We start from the raw sequence: 17,329 nt of genomic DNA, 5'->3' as shown, positions 1-17,329 counted from the left end.
GGCGGCGCATCAGACCATATTTCGAGTTTTCATTATCTAGGCGATGATCTATGCATCCATACGAGCGTTTTGATATATAACATGGTCATGTTAGAAAAAGTTGATAAATAGTGGATTTACGTTTTGACGTTACTATTTAACGTTTTTACGTTTATCTTCGGTTTACGATCTGTGAAGATCTGACCATCGGTTTTGCTTCAATTTTGGATATGTTGATCGTATGACTGTCCCGGTGACTTTGTGAGGTCACGGGCGAAGATCCGACCGTTGGATCTTCGTATAATTGAGAAATAGTGATTCGGAAGGCGATTCGTGAGAATCTGACCGTCGGATTTTCATATAATTTTGTGGAGATGTTAGTAAAGGCGATTCAGGAAGATCTGACCGTTGGATCTTCGTGATAATTTTGGAGGATGATCCTAAAGGCGATCCGTGAGGATCCGACCGTTGGATCATCATTAAATTCAGATCCGACCGTTGGATCATCGTTTAATTTGAATCTGAGCGTTGGATCGTCGTTTAATTACATATTTGAGTTGTTGGCTAAGTCAAGATCATTATTGGACTAGGTGATTGACGGTTTGAGTTGGTGGACGATTGTGGATCGTATTTTGAGCTGAATTGAAGACGCAGCGGGATTATCGAGGTGAGTAAACCTCACGTGGTTCATATTACGAACCCAATATATTTAATTGCTTTATTTTGCAATCATATGAACTATTGTTGGTGTATTAGACATTCCTGTGGGAATGTCTGTATATATATTATTACGTGAAATAATATGTATTGTTGAGAGGTATTGAGTTTATTGTTGAGAAACAATATATTGTGAGAGGTGTTGAGTTTTATTGTTGAGGAACAATAAATTGTTGTGATCTGTGGAGATCACTAGGTCACGAGGACCATGGCATCTATTAGTGAATCACGCTCTCGTACCGGGCTGGTGGTTATTAATAGTATTAAATCGTAATCACGTCTGTGGCCGGACGAGTGGTTACGTTCAGTTAGAGCTCTAGTCTGTCTGCCAAATGTGGAGTGACCTTATGAGTGAAATTGAGAGTAACTCATAAGTGTCAATATATATATGGTAACCTTATGAGGGAAATTGAGAGTAACTCATAAGGGTCTATATATATATATGAGTCTGTCTACCAAATGTTGGGAAATCTTATGAGCGAATTTGAGAGTAACTCATAAGTGTCTATATATATATATATATATATATATGAGAGTGAGTGATCTTATGAGCTAAATTGAGAGTAACTCATAAGTGTCTATATATATATATGAGAGTGAGTGATCTTATGAGCTAAATTGAGAGTAACTCATAAGTGTCTATATATATATATGAGAGTGAGAAAGTAACGTGGGTTTGTGGTGGTCTTGTAATTTAATAAATCAACAGTTCTTTCTTGTTTACTCATACTAGCTGTCAAAAGCTTACCGGGTTTTGTGTTGTTGCAACTCCCGGTACACTATTCAAATTGTGTAGCGGGTAATCCTACAGGACAGGAGAACCAGGACGGTGATCGTGCGGTTAGAGCAATTGTTAGAGTTTTACAGCAATTGTAAGTTGTGAGGTGTGTTATGCTCATTTAGAGCTTTACAATATTGCTTGTGAGAGTGAATTGTAATAATGAACTCGAGGTTTCGAGATTTGGAGTTTGTGTACCTTGTGGTGAGATTATATTGAGAAAAAAATTCAGAACGTTTATTTGATTAAGTGGTTTAATTCATGTTTCGGATTTGAATTTATTATTCAAAATTCGGGGCGTGACAGTTACAATTGATGCGCAGCCAGATTGAGCACTTGCAGACTGAACTTCTATTTTACCGTGGTGATGCTAGTGCACCATTTGAAGAACTGCAGGTATATACCACTGTACAAGAAGTTTCAAAGAGTGATTCTTTATAATTCTGTAATGTGTTAATTGATCTTAGATCTTTCAATAACCTTCACTTTTCCTAGATTCTTAAACACAAAGTGTCATTACTCGAAGCAAGCAACATGGAGCTGAGGCAGGAGCTTCAGGGACGCCGAATAACTTGTGAACACCTAACACAGCGTGCTCTTGAAGCTCAGGTTTGATAATTTTGAAAGTGTGTAATTCATTAATAATATCTAGCCATGACACTTGACTAATATTATATATTTCAGGTTGGAAAAGATAAACTGGCCATGAAAATTGAAGCCTTCCGCAATGGTAAATCTTGGGATGATCGAGATTGACTCCAATCCAGTTCAGGTTTGTAAATCTTTTACCGGCTGGATGCGTCCAGTTTATCTTCTTTTTGGAACTACGCATTGTTTTTTTTTTCCTCCTTTTGTTGTTGTCTTACTGTGGCTTCTGTTAGAAAATAAATTAAACCGTGACATGGCATTTTAACACTTTCCAGGAATATGACATGCTGAAAACTTATGTATCGAAAATTCAAGAGTTAGAAGGGGAATTGTTATGCTTGAACAACTCACAAAGCAGGAGACTTGTTGACTGTGTCGAGGCGGATGGTGATGGCTTTCACTCAAACAACATATTATTCCCCTGTAATGATGAATATTCATCTGATTACGATACCAAAGCTGGGGATGTTTCTGGTAAGATATGAAAAAACTCCTTGCTGATTGGTATTCTTTTAGTTATTTAATTGTTCGTGTTATATTTTTTTGATTGCGTTCTGCATCAGAATTTCATCTACCATCAAGATTAATCTCTCTGTACGATTTCTGTTACGGCTATTTGTCAATGACTTTTGTTGTTATTGAGTACAAAGTCTGAGTCTGTCATATTTTTTCCTTGTATTGCAAGCTGTGGACTGCTTGTGGGCTGTACAGACTAATAATAGTTGGGGATTCTTTGAACTAAAATCTCTCTCATCTTGTTCTTTTTTTTTTTTTCAATTGTTTATGGTGATGTGTTTGAATTCTCTTAAGTTGCCAACAGCGGTACAACTAGAGATGTGATGTTATATTTGGCTTAAAGTGGAAGAAAATACAAGGAATTTTAAAGATTCGTGGGGTGGGGGAGTAGGATTATTATGTCACGCCCCGAATTTTGAATAACAAATTCAAATCTGAAACATGAATTTAACAACTTAATCAAATAAACGTTCTGAATTTTTTTCTCAGAACAAACACACCACTCGCCACTCAAATATAAAATCTCGAAGACCTCGAGTTTATTATTACAAATTCACTCTCATAAGTAAAATTGTAAAGCTCTAAATGAGCATAACAAACCTCACAATAGAAAATCAGAATAACACACTTGCAGCTACTCTACGCAGCTCGATCACCTTCCTGATTCTCCTGACCTGTAGTAGTACCCGCTACACAGTTTGAATAGTGTACCGGGATTGCAACAACACAAAACCCGGTAAGCTTTTGACAGCTCGTATGAGTAAACAAGAATGAACTGTTGATTTATTAAAATACATTTCTTTTAACTCAAGTATAGAAATGTAGAAACATCACAATTACAATGATCACCACAAAACCACTTCACTTTCTCACTCTCATATATATATATATATATATAGACACTTATGAGTTACTCTCAATTTCCCTCATAAGATCACTCAACATTTGGCAGACAGACTACTTATGAGTTACTCTCAATTTCCCTCATAAGATTACTCAACATTTGGCAAACAGACTAGAGCTCTAACTGATCGCAACCACCAGCCCGGCGCGAGAGCGTGGTTCACGATTTAATGCTATTAGTAACCACCAGCCCGGTACGAGAGCGTGGTTCACTGATAGTATGCCATGGTCACCCCGTGACCTATTGATCTCCACAGATCAATACAATTTATTGTTCCTCAAATAATAAGTCTCAACACTTCTCTCAATATATTGTTTCTCAACAATAAATTCAATACCTCTCACAATATGTTGCTTTTCAACAATAAACTCAACACAACTCCAACAGTACATATTATTTCACAATTTCAACAATACATATTATTTCACATAAATAATATATATACATAGACATTCACACAGGAATACCCATTAATACCAACTATAGTTCACACAAGAAAATCATGAAATTCAGTTCGTATAATAAAAATCATTTTACTTACCTATGGACCGTAGTTGATCAAGTCCACATAATTTAAAACAAATATTTATTCCATAAATATTTTCACACCATGACGACAAAATAAATTAATTAAAAGTACTCGGTTCGTAATATGAACCACGTGAGGTTTACTCACCTCTAATCCCGCTGCGTCTTCTTAACAGCACAAAATACGATCCACAATCGTCCACCAACTCAAACCGTCAATCACCTAGTCAGATACGATCTTAACTTAGCAATCATTCATAAACCACACATATACGAAAATCCAACGGTCGGATTCTAATTTAATGATGATCCAACGGTCAGATCGAATTTATATGATGATCCAACGGTCGGATCCTCACGGATCGCCCTTAGGATCATCCTCCAAAATTATCACGAAGATCCAACGGTCAGATCTTCTTGAATCACTCTAACAAACATCTCCTCAAAATTATACGAAAATCCGACGGTCAGATTCTCACGAATCGCCTTCCGAATCACTATTTCACAATTATACGAAGATCCAACGGTCGGATCTTCGCCCGTGACCACACAAAGTCATCGGGACAGTCATACGATCAACATATTCAAATTTGAAGTAAATCTGACGGTCGGATCTTAGCGGATCGTAAACCGAAGATAAAACGTCAAAACATTAAATAGTAACGTCAAAACGTAAATCCACTATTTATCAACGTTTTCTAAAATGACCTTGTAATATATCAAAACGCTCGTAAGGATGCGTAGATCATCACCTAGATAATAAAAACTCGAAATATGGTCGAATACGCCGCCACAAGCGGCGGTCAGTGGGCGGTCAACGACGGTCAACCACCTCCGATGCGAAATTCGTCTACTACAAACTTGTTCAAAATGACGAGTTGATCCACTTTCATAACTAGCATGAAGTCTGAAAACGAAAGGAAGTGGTCGGAAATTACCTAGAACAGTCGAGGTGGCCGGAAAATTTCCAGAATCCGGCGAAAATTTGCAGAATCCGGCGAGGTTCGATTTCGACGTCAAAACTTCAATTTCAGGCTTCGATCCCTTCTGGAGAGTTGTTAAGAAACTCAAGTTGAACTCACTGGTTCAAGAATCACAAAAAAATATGGTCTGTAGCTCAAGATATATCGATCGAAAGCTTCGGTGGTCGGAAAAATTCCAGAATCCGGCAGGTGTTCCGATCCACGTAAAAACTTCCACAAATCGCTTAAATTCCTTCTGGAGATTTGTTCAGAAACTCAAGGTGATCTCCCCAGTTCAAGAATTACTCGAAACGAAGCTCTACAGCTTGAGATATCTGGATCGAAAGTTCCGTTCGATCTAGCTCGGGGTTGACTTCAGCCGCTGCTACGAGCTGCGCCGCCGTGCAAGGGTGCTTCTGGGAGTTTCAGAAGGTTGAGACGAACCTGAGGATGGAGTTTGGAAAGGTTTTGTGACCGGTAGCTCGAGCTACCAAGCTTGGAACCAAATCGGGGCTGGACGAACCCGGTCTCTTCGCCGCTGCTTCCGGCTGTGCCGTGACCCAAGACCACAGCAGGTAGCTTCGCAAGGCTGAGATGAAGCCACTGAAGGTTGTCCGGCGTCGATTGATGGCCGGTGGAGGAAGGAAAAGAACGGAAAGTGTTTGCTCTGTTTTTGTGTTTTTCGGACGAGAGAGAGAGAAGTTTTCTACAATTATGCTAGAGATGATTCTTCTAAGGGTGTGGTCAAATAATCAAAAGCCGTGGCCCAACTAATTATGCTTAATCATGTAAAGTAAAGCAATGCCATAATTATGTTTTTGCTTTGATTAAAGAAAACAACCGGGTATTACAATCTACCCCCCTTAAAGGAATTTCGTCCCGAAATTCAAGCACCCAATTCCACAAAGAGCTGTGGATACTTCACTCTCATGTCAGACTCTAACTCCCATGATGCATCACCCTCGTCATGATGACTCCACAGCACCTTCACAAGATTAACCTCCTTCCTACGAAGCTTCTTCGTAGACCTATCTAAGATACGAACAGGTTCAACCACAAAGGTTACATCCGTGTTTACCTCAATCGTACCATGATCAATTACGTGGGACTCATCTCGGACGTACTTCCTGAGCATAGACACATGAAAGACATTGTGTACACCAGACATGCTAACAGGTAAGGCAAGACGATATGCTAATTCACCGACCCTTTCCAGAATCTCAAAAGGTCCCACGTATCTTGGTGCTAGCTTCCCCTTCTTTCCAAATCTCATCACACCTTTCATAGGTGAGACTTTCAAGAAAACGTGGCCACCTACTTCGAACTCAACTGGTCTTCTCTTCAAATCAGCATAACTCTTCTGCCTACTCTGTGCTGTTCGGATCCTGTCCCGAATAACAGTGACCTTCTCTGTAGTCTCTAGTACAATCTCAGGACCGAAGAGCCCTTTATCCCCTGCTTCAGCCCAACAGATAGGAGTCCTACATGGCCTACCATAAAGAGCCTCATATGGTGCCATACCGATACTGGAGTGATAGCTGTTGTTGTAGGCAAACTCTACCAATGGCAGATGATCCGCCCAACTTCCCTTGAAGTCTAATACACAAGCTCTAAGCATGTCCTCCATCACCTGATTCACTCTCTCGGTTTGCCCATCTGTCTGTGGATGAAAAGCAGTGCTCATAGCTAAAGATGTGCCAACTGTCTTATGGAACCTACGCCAGAATTCTGAAGTGAAACGAGCATCCCGATCCGAAACAATTGTTACGGGCACACCATGAAGCTTTACTATCTCATTCAGATACAACTTACACAATGCATCGATTGAGTAAGTCTTTGCCACGGGAAGAAAGTGTGCTGACTTTGTCAATCGGTCAACAATCACCCAAATCGAGTCATAACTTTGTCTGGACCTAGGCAATCCAGTCACAAAGTCCATGGAGATATCTTCCCATTTCCAAACAGGAATTGGTAAGGGTCTCAGCATACCCGCGGGCCTCTGATGCTCAGCCTTCACTTGCTGACATGTAAGACACTTCGACACATGTTCTGCCACATCCCTCTTCATTCCATACCACCAAAACTGTCTTCGTAGATCCATATACATTTTGGTACCCCCTGGATGTACAGTGTATCTAGATCTATGTGCTTCCCGCATGATCTCCTCCTTGAGGTTATCAACACTTGGGACATACAATCTTCCACGAAATCTCAACCCTCCATCTGTCCCAATAGCCCACTCAGAAGGGCCCTCCACATTTGGATCAACATTCATCTCAGCAATCCTCGTCTGAGCAAACTCATCAAGTGTCTGACCCTGAATGATCCTGGAATTCAAGGTGGACTGTAAGGTGATACTTCCGAGAAACATTTCATGTCCAACTTCTGCGGGCATAAGATCAAACTCAGATGCAGCTTCCAACATGAGCCACTCCTGCACCATGAGTGATGCCATGATTATTCGGGGCTTCCTACTCAAAGCATCTGCCACTACGTTGGCCTTTCCAGGATGATACTCCAAAGTGAAATCATAGTCTTTGATGAGCTCCATCCATCTCCTCTGCCTCATGTTCAACTCCTTTTGGGAGAATAGATATTTCAGACTCTTATGATCAGAAAAGAGTTCGAACTTCTCACCATACAGATAGTGTCTCCAAATCTTCAAGGCAAACACTACTGCAGCTAGCTCTAGATCATGAGTGGGGTAATTTCGCTCATGAACCTTCAGTTGTCTAGAGCCATAAGCAACAACACAACCATTCTGCATCAACACACACCCCAAACCCTGATGAGATGCATCACTGTAGATAACTAAACCACCACCGCTAGTAGGAATAGTCAACACTGGTGCTGTAGTCAACCTGGTCTTCAGCTCGTTGAAAGCCTTCTCACACTCATCCGTCCATAAAAACTGAGTGTCCTTCCTTGTCAATTTGGTCAAAGCCGAAGCAATACCAGAAAACCCCTCAATGAATCGCCTGTAATACCCTGCCAATCCAAGGAAGCTACGGATTTCAGTAACAGTGGTAGGGCGAATCCAACTCATCACCGCTTCAACCTTCGAAGGATCCACCGAAACTCCATCCTTCGAAACTACATGACCAAGGAACTTGACTTCCTTCTGCCAAAAGTCGCACTTCTCAAACTTGGCAAACAATTTCTTCTCTCTCAGCGTCTGTAGTACAATCCGCAAATGCTCCTCATGCTCATCAGACGACCTTGAATAAATCAATATGTCGTCCACGAACACTACAACAAATTGATCCAAGTAAGGACTGAACGTGCGGTTCATCAAGTCCATGAATGCTGCTGGTGCATTAGTTAGACCAAAAGGCATGACAAGGAACTCAAAATGTCCATACCTGGTCCTGAACGCCGTCTTTGGAATATCCTCATCCTTCACCCTTAACTGGTGATATCCAGATCTCAAATCAATCTTTGAGAACACAGTAGCCTCTCTAAGCTGATCGAACAAGTCATCAATCCTAGGTAAAGGGTACCTGTTCTTGATGGTCACCTTGTTCAGCTGCCGATAATCCACACATAATCGAAGTGAATTATCCTTCTTCTTCACAAACAACACTGGTGCACCCCAAGGAGATACACTAGCCTGTATGAACCCTTGAGTCAGTAATCCATCAATCTGAACCTTCAACTCCTGAAGTTCAGCTGGAGCCATCCGATAGGGTGCTTTCGATACAGGGGCAGTACCTGGTATCACGTCAATGGAGAAGTCCATTACCCTTTTTGGAGGCAACCCTGGTATCTCCTTAAACACATCAGCATACTCTGAAACTACAGGAATTCCTGAAATCTCAGAAATACTACTCCCTGACTCAATATGAGCCAAAATCCCTGCCCTCATAGCGATGTCAGACTTTAGACAACGGTAATGAAACACTGGTTGCCCAGGAACATGGAAGGACACAATCATCCTAAAGCAATCAATTACTGCATGGTTCGGGCTTAACCAATCCATACCCAAAATCACATCATATGTGTGATCTGGTATCACAATCAACGATGCAGAGAATTCTCTACCACCTATCTCAATAGGGCAATCATTACAAAACATATCAAGCTCAAGAGATACACCGAGAGGTGAAGTAACACATAATGACCCAGTAAGAGGTATGGAAATCAAACCCAATACATCTACCACGGAACTAGATATAAAGGAATGGGAGGCTCCCGTATCAAACAGTACTCTAGCAAGATAGTTATAGATAGATAAGGTACCTTCCACCCCTGTGCCTCTCTGTCCAATGGCGAAGACTCTAGCCTGACCTTGAGGCTGTTGTCTCTGCTGGTTCCTTGGGCCCCTCTCTTGTTGCTGTGGACAATCCCGAGAAATATGTCCTACCTGGCCACACGTATAGCACACTATTTTCTTCGGTTTCAAGCAGTTCCGTGTAATGTGCCCTAACTCATGGCAGTTGTAACATTTCTGAGGTGCCACCTGTCTAATAGGCATCACCCTAGCAGGTGTAGCAACCATGGCCCTAGTTGGTGCCTGCTGCTGGTTAGTCCTTTGTCTCTTCCAGAAGTTACCTCGTTTGCCTGCTGTATGGCTGCTCTCAGCTACTGCTTTTCCCTTCCTCTGAAAATCTCTCTCAACTGTCTGCTCTTCCAAGAGGATCTGGTTTTCCTGCTCGATGGTTAATGCCTTAGCCACAACGAGTCTTAGTTCCTTTAGTTCCAAAATGGCTACATCACGTCGAATCGATGGGTTCAGCCCTAACTGAAACTTCATGGCCAAACTCTCAGGATCTAACTGTCTCACAAACTGATACAACCTGTTGAACTCCGCCTCATAATCCCTCACACTCAACTTCCCCTGAGTTAGTGAATGGAATTGTCTCTCCAACTGCTGTCTCACGGTAACTGGGAAGTATTTCTTCCTGAAGAGCTCCACGAAGCCATCCCAGGTTAGAGTGGTCACGTCCATCATCCTCTCAGTGCCACTCCACCACAACCGTGCATCCTCCTGAAGCATAAACGATGCTATCTTCCTCTTCTCCAGTTCATCACAAATCACCATCTGGAAGTAACCTTTCATATTTTCGATCCACTGGTCTGCCAACATATAGTCTGTGCCACCCTTAAATGGAACTGCTCCCAGACTATAAATTTCCTTTGTCAATTTCGACAGACGAGTGGCGTCCACCACATTAATCACTGGTGGAACTGGCAGTTCATACTCTGGTGTCTCCACCTCATCCTCAACTGGAGGGGCCTTGCCCCTACCTCTACCTCTGCCTCTACCTCTGCCTCTGCCTCTACCCCTACCTCGACCCCTACCTCTTCCTCCAACCAAGTCCATTACCTGTGCAGGATGGTAACCTATGATTAATACTTGAATAACTCTCAGAATAAGTATATGTTAATCACGTTAGCCAAAATCATCATTCACATCAGAGAATTCAATTTCATCCTGACTACCTAATCCGAGTTAATTCAAAGGTTCACTTTCCTTAAAATAAACTAACTCAAGAAGCTATACGAAGTTTCTATACTTCAGTTATCGAGTCTATACCACTCTCGCGACACTAACCAGTCCTACATACCCAATGATTATACCAGTACCGAAGAGTATATGATGGGGATCCGCTGCAGACGGGCCATCACTCGGGGAGTACTGATTATCACCAAATATGTACCTTACGCTCTGATACCAAACTGTCACGCCCCGAATTTTGAATAACAAATTCAAATCCGAAACATGAATTTAACAACTTAATCAAATAAACGTTCTGAATTTTTTTTCTCAGAATAAACACACCACTCGCCACTCAAATATAAAATCTCGAAGACCTCGAGTTTATTATTACAAATTCACTCTCATAAGTAAAATTGTAGAGCTCTAAATGAGCATAACAAACCTCACAATAGAAAATCAGAATAACACACTTGCAGCTACTCTACGCAGCTCGATCACCTTCCTGATTCTCCTGACCTGTAGTAGTACCCGCTACACAGTTTGAATAGTGTACCGGGATTGCAACAACACAATTACAATGATCACCACAAAACTACTTCACTTTCTCACTCTCATATATATATAGACAGTCCGGCTACACTAAGGATGTCCTTAGTTTTTCTTAGGTACGAATTTCCGGTTTGCACCCACTTTCCGATCAAATTTTCACATCTTAACCGTTCAGTTTTTAGGTCCTAATGTATAGATCACCTCTGCAAAATTTCAGCCAAATTGGTGATCATTAAGGCATCCAAAACTGCAAATTACAACAATGTAAACGAACGGTTCCGGTTCGACAGATTCGGTTCGTTCGTGTAAATTGCAGTTTTGGACGCCTTAACGATCACCAAATTGGCTGAAATTTTGCAGAGGTGATCCATACATTATGACCTAAAAACTGAACGGTTAAGATGTAAAAATGTGATCGGAAAGTGGGTGAAAACAGTAAATCCGTTCCATAAGAAAAACTAAGGACATCCTTACCTGAGAAAAATCCTATATATAGACACTTATGAGTTACTCTCAATTTCCCTCATAAGATCACTCAACATTTGGCAGGCAGACAGACTACTTATGAGTTACTCTCAATTTCCCTCATAAGATTACTCAACATTTGGCAGACAGACTACTTATGAGTTACTCTAAATTTCCCTCATAAGATTACTCAACATTTGACAGACAGACTACTTATGAGTTACTCTCAATTTCCCTCATAAGATTACTAAACATAGGGGTCATCATGGGCCGGGCTAGGGCCGGCCCTACCCTAAATTTTAGGGCTTAGGGTCGGGCCGGGCCTAGTCAAAGTCAACAAAATTCAGGGCCGGGTAGGGTCGGGCCGGGGCTTAAATATGCTAACCCTTACCCGCCCGAAAAGCCCGATCTGTTAGGGCCGAAAGGGCCGGATCGGGCCGGCCCTCAAATAGGGCCAAATCGGGCCAAAATGGGCCAAAAAGGGCCTTACTTTGTTTAACAAAAAAACAAAACATTATTTTTTTCTTCTCAAAATATGGCTTAATGGTATGTATTGGTGATAAAAGACTCATTGTTTTTTATTGAACATATTTTATATTCATATAATACTTGTAACTTATAACATTTATTAATATTACTTAAGGTGATTATATTCAATTAACTATCTATATAAATCTCCCAATATTAATTGTTGTGTAACAAAGAAAATAGAAAATAAAGAAAACAAAACTTATGAAATCAATTACAAAGAAAGAGATAAATTGCATATTATAGAAAAAAGAGAAATGTAATTAAAAAAATAGAAAAAAAAAATTATGGCTAATTCGGGCGGGCCAAAAATTTCGAAATGGAAATTGATCAATCTGACAATGCTCATGGAGGGTAACAAGCCTAATAAACTAGTTATACTACATTACAAGGCATATAAGGATTATGTGCGATCCAAAAATTTTGAAATGAAAATCGACCAATCTGAAAATTCTCATATGGTTATACAACATTGATAGGTATTGTGTAAAGAAATTAGGCCGATCTGCCGTGAATAAGGCGTCCAACGTAGCGGTCAACGCTTTGCACAAGCAAACTTCCCTAAGGGGAGCGGCACCATGCGCGGACAAACGTTGCGGAATTTTGACATCCGTAAGTAGACCCCCTACCCATGAGAGTGTGGGAGCTGAAAGATCGAAAAAAGTGAATTTCCAAGGACAGGTTAAGAGCATATTTGTTTTATGTTCTATTTAGGGTATTGAGTTGACCGGGTAGATCGAGGTCCAACCGAAGGCGGAAATTGCTGAAATTTCTACCACTAACATATATTCATATGAAAACAACATCCAGCGGTTCATTTTAAAAAATTCCATTTCGTCCCCCATTTTCCTCATGGAGGGTAACAAGCCTAATAAATTAGTTATACTACATTACAATGCATATAAGGATTATGTGCGATCCAAAAATTTTGAAATGAAAATCGACCAATCTGAAAATTCTCATATGTTTATACAACATTGATAGGTATTGTGTAAAGAAATTAGGCCGATCTGCCGTGAATAAGGCGTCCAACGTAGCGGTCAACGCTTTGCACAAGCAAACTTCCCTAAGGGGAGCGGCACCATGCGCGGACAAACGTTGCGGAATTTTGACATCCGTAAGTAGACCCCCTACCCATGAGAGTGTGGGAGCTGAAAGATCGAAAAAAGTGAATTTCCAAGGACCGGTTAAGAGCATATTTGTTTTATGTTCTATTTAGGGTATTGAGTTGACCGGGTAGATCGAGGTCCAACCGAAGACAGAAATTGCTGAAATTTCTACCACTAACATATATTCATATGAAAACAACATCCAACGGTTCATTTTAAAAAATTCCATTTCGTCCCCCATTTTGCTCATGGAGGGTAACCTTAATCATTTAAATGCAATGTATAAGTTATACAACTTTAGGAGGCAAATTGGTATAGACCAACATATTTGTAATTAAATTTGAAATTTTTATCTTATATCTACGCACATCCATTGATGAAATATTTAAAAATGTGATGTAAAAAAATTAGCACGTTTTGTGGTTGTCACGCCATCGGTCAACCAAAAAAACATACAAGTGAATATGGTTGACCAATCCGATCGGGTTCAAAACTATGGTGAAATTGACTAAATTTTTAACCACACGCATAATTTATTGTAATAATCACATCCAACGGTTGATTTTCTCATTTTCTTTGAATTGATAGAGGTTGCTCTTTGGAGTGTATGATATATAAATATAGATTTATAAAAAAATTAGTGTCCATTCTCTTTGGAGTGTATGATATAAAAATTAGATTTACATAAATTAATTGGGTTCAAATGTTCAATCTAATACCCATTCTCTAAAATAACATATTTCTTATTTCTTTTTATGTAAATATGTAATATAGAAAAAAATAAAAATAATATATAAATTTTAGGGTAGGGCCGGGTAGGGCTTTTAGGGCCGGGCCGGGCCGGGCCGGGCTTGGCCCTAACGGGCTCAAACGGGCCGGGCCGTAGGGTAGGGCCGGGCTTCATTTGCATGACCCTTACCCTACCCTATTTGAGAAAGGGTAGGGCCGGCCCGCCCTAATGTAAGGGCCGGGTAGGGCTTCGGCCCTACGGGCCGGGCGGGTTTAGGGCCTAAGGGCTAAATGATGAGGCCTAACTCAACATTTGGCAGACAGACTAGAGCTCTAACTAATCGCAACCACCAGCCCGGCGCGAGAGCGTGGTTCACGATTTAATGCTATTAGTAACCACCAGCCCGGTACGAGAGCGTGGTTCACTGATAGTATGCCATGGTCACCCCGTGACCTATTGATCTCCACAGATCAATACAATTTATTGTTCCTCAAATAATAAGTCTCAACACTTCTCTCAATATATTGTTTCTCAACAATAAATTCAATACCTCTCACAATATGTTGCTTTTCAACAATAAACTCAACACAACTCCAACAGTTTATATTATTTCACAATTTCAACAATACATATTATTTCACATAAATAATATATATACATAGACATTCACACAGGAATGCCCATTAATACCAACTATAGTTCACACAAGAAAATCATGAAATTCAGTTCGTATAATAAAAATCATTTTACTTACCTATGGACCGTAGTTGATCAAGTCCACATAATTTAAAACAAATATTTATTCTATAAATATTTTCACACCATGACGACAAAATAAATAAATTAAAAGTACTCGGTTCGTAATATGAACCACGTGAGGTTTACTCACCTCTAATCCCGCTGCGTCTTCTTAACAGCTCAAAATACGATCCACAATCGTCCACCAACTCAAACCGTCAATCACCTAGTAAGATACGATCTTAACTTAGCAATCATTCATAAACCACACATATACGGAAATCCAACGGTCGGATTCTAATTTAATGATGATCCAACGGTCAGATCGAATTTATATGATGATCCCACGGTCGGATCCTCACGGATCGCCCTTAGGATCATCCTCCAAAATTATCACGAAGATCTAACGGTCAGATCTTCTTGAATCACTCTAACAATCATCTCCTCAAAATTATACGAAAATCCGACGGTCAGATTCTCACGAATCGCTATTTCACAATTATACGAAGATCCAACGGTCGGATCTTCGCCCGTGACCACACAAAGTCATCGGGACAGTCATACGATCAACATATTCAAATTTGAAGTAAATCTGACGGTCGGATCTTAGCGGATCGTAAACCGAAGATAAAACGTCAAAACGTTAAATAGTAACGTCAAAACGTAAATCCACTATTTATCAACGTTTTCTAAAATGACCTTGTAATATATCAAAACGCTCGTAAGGATGCGTAGATCATCACCTAGATAATAAAAACTTGAAATATGGTCGAATACGCCGCCACAAGCGGCGGTCAGTGAGCGGTCAACGCGGCGGTCAACGACGGTCAACCACCTCCGATGCAAAAGTCGTCAACTACAAACTTGTTCAAAATGACGAGTTGATCCACTTTCATAACTAGCATGAAGTCTGAAAACGAAAGGAAGTGGTCGGAAATTACCTAGAACAGTCGAGGTGGCCGGAAAATTTCCAGAATCCGGCGAAAATTTGCAGAATCCGGCGAGTTTCGATTTCGACGTCAAAACTTCAATTTCAGGCTTCGATCCCTTCTGGAGAGTTGTTAAGAAACTCAAGTTGAACTCACTGGTTCAAGAATCACAGAAAAATATGGTCTGAAGCTCGAGATATATCGATCGAAAGCTTCGGTGGTCGGAAAAATTCCAGAATCCGGCAGGTGTTCCGATCCACGTAAAAACTTCCACAAATCGCTTCGATTCCTTCTGGAGATTTGTTCAGAAACTCAAGGTGATCTCCCCAGTTCAATAATTACTCGAAACGAAGCTCTACAGCTTGAGATATCTGGATCGAAAGTTCCGTTCGATCTAGCTCGGGGTTGACTTCAGCCGCTGCTACGAGCTGCGCCGCCGTGCAAGGGTGCTTCTGGGAGTTTCATAAGGTTGAGACGAACCTGAGGATGGAGTTTGGAAAGGTTTTGTGACCGGTAGCTCGAGCTACCAAGCTTGGAACCAAATCGGGGCTGGACGAACCCGGTCTCTTCGCCGCTGCTTTCGGCTGTGCCGTGACCCAAGACCGCAGCAGGTAGCTTCGCAAGGCTGAGACGAAGCCACTGAAGGTTGTCCGGCGTCGATTGATGGCCGGTGGAGGAAGGAAAAGAACGGAGAGCGTTTGCTCTGTTTTTGTGTTTTTCGGACGAGAGAGAGAAGTTTTCTACAATTATGCTAGAAATGATTCTTCTAAGGGTGTGGTCAAATAATCAAAAGCCGTGGCCCAACTAATTATGCTTAATCATGTAAAGTAAAGATTATGGCTATGATTTCCTCTGATTTTATGGATATGCTTTTTTTCCCCATTCAAGTGGTTAAAAGCTTTTGGTCTATTATATATTATGTTATGTAGCTGTGATTTATTGTTTTATGTGAATAACTTAATCTCAAGACTTGTACGATTAGATATGTCCCTAATGAATCGTTTGTACTCTTTAGTAATCACAAACTTGATTCATATGTAGATGTGATAGATGTAGAAAAAGAGCAAGAACATTCTTCTCTTCAAGAAAAACTGGATCGGGAGCTGAAAGAATTGGACAAAGCTCTCGAGCAAAAGGAGGTAAGGTTTCTTCAGTTTTAACTGTAGTCTTTTTGTCTTTGCTACATCTCCAACTCCCTGGAGATGTTGAAGTGGTTATCAGTGAGTTGTTTCATCCTACTGTTGTCTAGGTGTTGCTTGTTTGTTCATTCTCCATTCTCTTGGGTGTATGGTCACTTTGTTTTTATTTTGGTTTTCTTTGACTTGGTTAAAGGCTGAAATGAAGCGGTTTACAAGTTCTGATACCTCAGTTCTTAAGCTGTATGAGAAGAAGGTTCATGAGTTAGAACATGAAAAGAAAGCCCTTCAGGTTAGTTTTTTGTCTGCTTTACTTTATGTTGTCAAAGCTATCATTTAATGTCTGGCTAAAAGATCATATAATTTCATTCTTCAGAGAGAGATTGAAGAGTTGAGACAAAATCTTTCAAACATCTCATCTACTTCTGGGGATGGTGCTCAAAAGTTAAAAGGAGGATCATCTACACAAGTTGAACCTTCTTGAAGGACAGGTGAGTAGACTCATAAACGATTAGACTTACCCTTTTGATGCCATTTTGATATCTCCGGCTTATTTTTTCCTTTGCAGGTTTCTGAGCTGAAAAAGAAACAGGATGTTCAAGCCCAATTGTTGAGACAAAAACAAAAAAACGATGAGGCTGCAAGGAGACTACAGGATGAAATTCAGAGAATA

General features: G+C 40.6%; 1 protein-coding gene across 1 annotated transcript; it reads right to left on the bottom strand.

The window, feature by feature from the left end:
- Positions 1-3,051: 3,051 nt before the first annotated feature.
- LOC133742844 (uncharacterized) lies at positions 3,052-16,273 on the bottom strand. Its single transcript, XM_062170526.1, has 4 exons — positions 15,533-16,273; positions 14,743-14,817; positions 9,272-10,358; positions 3,052-3,327 (listed from the first exon to the last, which is right to left on the bottom strand). The coding sequence occupies exons 3-4, from the start codon at positions 10,353-10,355 to the stop codon at positions 3,278-3,280; spliced, it is 1,134 nt and encodes a 377-aa protein (XP_062026510.1). The 5' UTR covers positions 10,356-10,358; positions 14,743-14,817; positions 15,533-16,273; the 3' UTR covers positions 3,052-3,277.
- Between the last annotated feature and the right edge of the window lie 1,056 nt (positions 16,274-17,329).

This window comes from Rosa rugosa, chromosome 4 (genome assembly GCF_958449725.1).
Source record: "Rosa rugosa chromosome 4, drRosRugo1.1, whole genome shotgun sequence".
NCBI classification, from domain to species: Eukaryota; Viridiplantae; Streptophyta; class Magnoliopsida; order Rosales; family Rosaceae; genus Rosa; species Rosa rugosa.
Note: the sequence above shows the minus strand (reverse complement) of the source record. Positions and strands in the feature narration are given on the sequence as shown.